We start from the raw sequence: 5,190 nt of genomic DNA on the forward strand, positions 1-5,190 counted from the left end.
TAAAATACAAAACTCAGAATTTAACACAAACAGAGCATTCTTTTTGAATACGGAATATGTCGAATGAAAAATAATTTGTTTGTTTTTAAAAAAGTTATGGCAGTTTTAAGGAAAAAAATTGATAAAATGTCGTAAATGAACGATTTTTTAAATTGTAATTTTTTGAGGAATTACTCCCGTTTATGAGGAACGAGGGAATTTTTTTTAATTTTTGAAGGGAATGTTTTCGACTTAATACAATTTGTGATCGTTTGACATATCGTTAAAAGAAATAAAAGGTGAGAGCTGTGATTGAGCATTCACAGTCACAAAAAAAAAACACATTATAGTAAAATTAATACCTTCTTAGCTTCGCATCGAAGCTAAAAGGGTAGTGTATAACTCGTTTAGCTGCACTACAGTACAGGTTGAATCGTGATCTACGTATTGTTCATCAAGTGAGAGCTCAGATTGAGTAGTATTAGAAAAAAAAATAAAATACAACACATAATAAAACTATTGTCTTCTCAGCTTCTTAACGAAGCTAAAATATTGTTAAGCCTACAATTTTTATAATTAGAGAATATTTGTCTTTGGGTATCCACCGACCTTCAAGAACAGAAATACTGATAAAGCACGGCGATTATACGTTCGAAAATCGACTCAAGCAAAGTAAAATATTACCATAATATACAAATATACAAAAAAGAAGAGCGATAACTTTTGTTGTATTACAACTATTTTTAAGAAAAATTAATTATTTTATAATAACATAATTGCAATATTTTATTAAGTCATGAATAAAAAATCAATATTAAATATTTTATAAATAATTAATCAAAATATAAAAACAAATCATTGAAACCTAAATACTCATAATCATTTTTCACAACCTTTAAAAAAAATGATTCCAAATAATCACACATAAAATGATGAAATATGCTACATTCTGTTAAGGTATTGGTTTTAATCAATTGTTCAAATGTTGTAATTATGTCTGTTTCATATTCTATAGTTTTGCAATATTTCATGTTGTATTGGCTTACGTCATAAAATTTTCTCTGTAAAACAGAAGTATGAACTTGTGCTAGGTCTTCAAGGAATGATTGAGCTTCATAAAGTCCACCATTAATAAATAACAATGTGGAAAAATACTTTTTTCTAATATCATTAAGAAATTCAATAAAAATCTCTACCAGTTTCTCTGTTAATAATTCTTGACGCATATATTGTTTATCTATCGTGTAGTGTCTCATAGTAAGGAGAGCAAATAACATTTTTTTAAACATATCATCAGATGTCATTAGTGTTTTATAAAGCTTAACCGCACAATTAATTTTATTTTCATAGTTACAAACATTAATTATATGTCCCAACATTACATTAAAATTATTAAATATTTCAATATAGCGACATCTTAAAATAAGTGCAAGATATGACTGCATAAAATCACAGTTATTCATATCAACTACTTGTAAAATATCTTTAAAATACAGTTGTATTCCTTTTGTATATTCAGTTTCAACAGCTATATGTTTCCATGACATCCAACCAGAGTGAGATAATAAATGATTACACAAATCAATACCTCCATTACTGCTATATTTCTTACTTTTGAAATAAATATACCTGTATAGAAAAAAAAAGTCATGTATGATAGCTCAAAATTATTATCATAAAAATTTTACCTTTTAAAAAATAAGTGACTAAAATGATGTTTACAGAATAAAATTCTTATATTTAGGCAACTAAACTATAAATCTTACTTGAACGTATTTGTTCCATTTAATTGTTGAAAGCCTAGTTTTGAGTAACAGTTTTCAGTTCTATCCAAAATATATAATTCAAGATCTTTATGAACATCATTAATATAATCGTAGGAATCCTCTACCAGCTTTTCCATTTGATCGATATTATATTTCTTCATTAAATTGATTAAAATAGAATTTTTATGTTCTGTCCCACACACTTTTCTAATATTGTAAAGATTTGATAACACTAATTCAGCTTTTTTATTGAAATCTTTTATATTTTCAAAAGTACTGACCCATTTATCAATAGTAGAAAAATTAAAATATGAGTCATTGCTTAACTCTAATGTATATTTGTAAAAATAATTTATTCCAGAATCTACAGTTTTAATATTAAGAATAGGCGAGTCTATAATTCGTAGATCGATTTTGTCGAGATATTTTGCTGTTTTCAACATTTTTTTAAACATATTTACTGAACAATTGTAAATATTAAAAAGTAGCTTTATGCAATATTTCAATTCCACACATTGATATTTTAAAACATTAACTTTACACTTATTTAAAATAAGGCCTAACATTGCATTGAAAGTTTGCAATATATTAGTAAATTCACAATTTAAGAGACAAGTTATAAAGTAGAGTTTTTGTATAAAGTTAGTTTCATCGATAATTTCACTTGTGATGNTATAAAGTAGAGTTTTTGTATAAAGTTAGTTTCATTGATAATTTCACTTGTGATGCTTATGGTGTTAATTGTGATGTGCTCAAGTTTAATTTCTGTTTGTTGAATTGAGTTCCATCCATTTTGAACACGAATGTGGTTTAATGAGTTAATAAGATATTTTTTAAAATTTTTACTTTGAGAATCACAATATACATTTATAATTTGACTTAATTGCCAATATAAGAAAAACTCATATAAAATAATTTTTTTAAACATGTTTTTTTAATTTTATGAGACGAAATTTATTATATTATATATCTATGAATAAAATAATTTAAAATTCTTTTTTATATAGCTGTTACTTTATTGAATAGAAAAAGAACGACATAATTTTTTTTATAATCATTTTAACTGCAATTGGTGATTTATTCAATATTTAATTACTGTCTAAATGTGTATCTATAATGTAAAATATTTTTAGAAATATTTATGACGTAGATATATATATATAGAAATTGAAGTTCAAATTGCTTTAAAATTCATTGTCATGAAAATGGTTAAAAATTTTAAAAGTTGTATTTATTTAAAAAAATATGAATTTGAAATTTTTATTTCAATAAATTATTTTAATTGACAATTTCTAACATACTTCTTAAACGTCTAAAGACTGTCAAAAAAATAAAAATTTTAAAAATTGTCAAACATTAAATTTATAAGAATCAATAATTGTATTATTTATGTCATAAGGCGAAAGGGAAACATGTAAAGGGGATTGTCGTAAAAATNAGGGAAACATGTAAAGGGGATTGTCGTAAAAATTATGTGAACATTTAAAAATTAGTGTTTATTGCGTTTCGTAAATAGAATAGAACTATTCGAAAACTGACACTTTATATCCATTGTGTTATTAAAATTGTGAGTGTGTGTGTGTGTGTGCGACAAAAGTCATGGTTTGACTACTGGTCCTTTAGTCAATTTTAACAATTAGTGTGGATGCTGACTAGTTTTTGGGTTTAACTGTTCTTTAGTAGGTATAATGAAACGGTAGCTGTGCTGGTGGCTGCCAACCCAACCTTAAGTCTGCTACTTTTGAGCTAGACCGTGCTGACGGATCTTAACTTTTGGGGCTGACCAGTGTATTCAACGAGAGGTCTTGAGAAGAGCAAAAACGACGAACTTGTCCTTAAAGATATTGGTTATTATTAAGCACTATTTTTGTGTCTACGTTGGGGTATTACCGACTTACGACATATATCGGAGCCCAACTCGATGTTCTTACTGATAAGATCCCTCGATGTTTTTTCCTCTTTTTGTTGTATCGAAATTTGCATGTGCAATTTGTGTAATTTCGCGTCAATAAGGTGATACGTCAATCATTGCAGTACAATGATTAACTGAAACCATAGGCCAGAAGACCCATGGTTAGTGCAAAATATAAATATATAATATTATTTAGTTATTAAATTTTATCATTCAATAATCTCCCTGAGAGAGGGAAAAATTGTGTCTATGTGTACAATTTTTCAATTTTGTATTTTTGGGGATAAGACTTATTCATAATTAGACACATTAGCTTTCGACATAATACTTTCTGATAAGGAACTTATCAATATTTTAGACAACGGAATATCAAAATGGATTGACTTATTTAATGAACTGACCAAAGAAATAAAACTTAATAAAAAAACACTCACTGTTCAATAAAATTTAGAATATAAAATGTGACTGATCAATAAATAATACAACACAACATTAATTCTTAATATTAATACAAATGAATGGGGATAATGGAATAGAATGACATGGAATGAATTAGAATGAAGTAGAATTATGATATGGAATTACACAAGTGTGTAATTAACTTATATTAAACCATCACTGACGAAATGAGATCTACAGTGAGAGTTCTTCGCCTACCGTTGCCCTAAATCCCTTGGTCTGCACATTTCTGTGGCCGATGACAGTCGAACGACTATGTATTTTATATTCTACGCAATTACAAAATAATACTCAAGGGCTCTCAACATCAATTTTATCACTCTGAGTAGTAAATTTATTACTTAAATTTTGGAGTAACCACGCAGTTAATGTAGAGTCCTAAGAAATATTTAATTAAAAATAAAAACTCAATACTACCTTTTCTATTAAAATGTGAATATAGTGACGTAATGCAAACATTTTATGTAATTTTTAGCTTTGTTTTAAATAAGTGTAAATTTAAATATTTAAATAAACAATATGACGAATTGATTTATTGCACTGAGCGAATTATTGATATTTTTAAATGTTCAGTAAATATGTTTCAAAAAATTGATTTCTATAAAATTGACCTACGAATTATAGGCTTGCCTGTTCTGAATATTAAAACTGTAGATTATGAAATAAATTATTTTTACATATACACAAGGGATTTAAAAATCACCCGGTATTTATGATGTATAATACTGTTGTCAATAATTTTGAAAATATAAAATGTTTTTAAAAAAAGCTGAATTGATGATATCAAATCTTTACAAAAATAAAAAAGTGTGTGAGACAGAATTTAGATAGAAAAAATTCTATTTTAACCAAATCATTTATATAATATAACATCGATCAAATGGAAAAACTGATAGAGGATTCCGACGATTATATTAATGCTATTCAAAAAAATCGGAATATTTTTCCGAAATAAATTAAAATTTTTATTTAAAACTAGGCTTTGAACAACTGCACGGAACTAATACATTCAAATAAGTTTTATAGTTTAGTATGTTTACAACCTTAAATTTAAGAATTTTATTCTGTTATTTA

The 5,190-nt window shown here is 26.2% G+C and overlaps 1 protein-coding gene across 1 annotated transcript; it reads right to left on the minus strand.

Moving 5' to 3' along the window:
• Window positions 1-812: 812 nt before the first annotated feature.
• Window positions 813-2,408, minus strand: LOC126898262 (uncharacterized). The gene is made up of 2 exons (XM_050672202.1): window positions 1,746-2,408; window positions 813-1,608 (listed from the first exon to the last, which is right to left on the minus strand). The coding sequence occupies exons 1-2, from the start codon at window positions 2,309-2,311 to the stop codon at window positions 813-815; spliced, it is 1,362 nt and encodes a 453-aa protein (XP_050528159.1). The 5' UTR covers window positions 2,312-2,408.
• Between the last annotated feature and the right edge of the window lie 2,782 nt (window positions 2,409-5,190).

Source organism: Daktulosphaira vitifoliae, unplaced genomic scaffold (genome assembly GCF_025091365.1).
Source record: "Daktulosphaira vitifoliae isolate Bord-2020 unplaced genomic scaffold, ASM2509136v1 Scaffold_2, whole genome shotgun sequence".
NCBI lineage: Eukaryota > Metazoa > Arthropoda > Insecta > Hemiptera > Phylloxeridae > Daktulosphaira > Daktulosphaira vitifoliae.

What these genes read in the sequence shown, in the direction of transcription:
- LOC126898262 (XM_050672202.1), bottom strand. Translation starts at nt 2,311, where the DNA reads ATGTTAGGCCTTATTTTAAATAAGTGTAAAGTTAATGTTTTAAAATAT. An exon ending in AATGGAACAAATACGTTCAA is followed by an intron (nt 1,609 to 1,745) that starts GTAAGATTTATA and finishes TTTTCTATACAG; the next exon opens with GTATATTTATTTCAAAAGTA.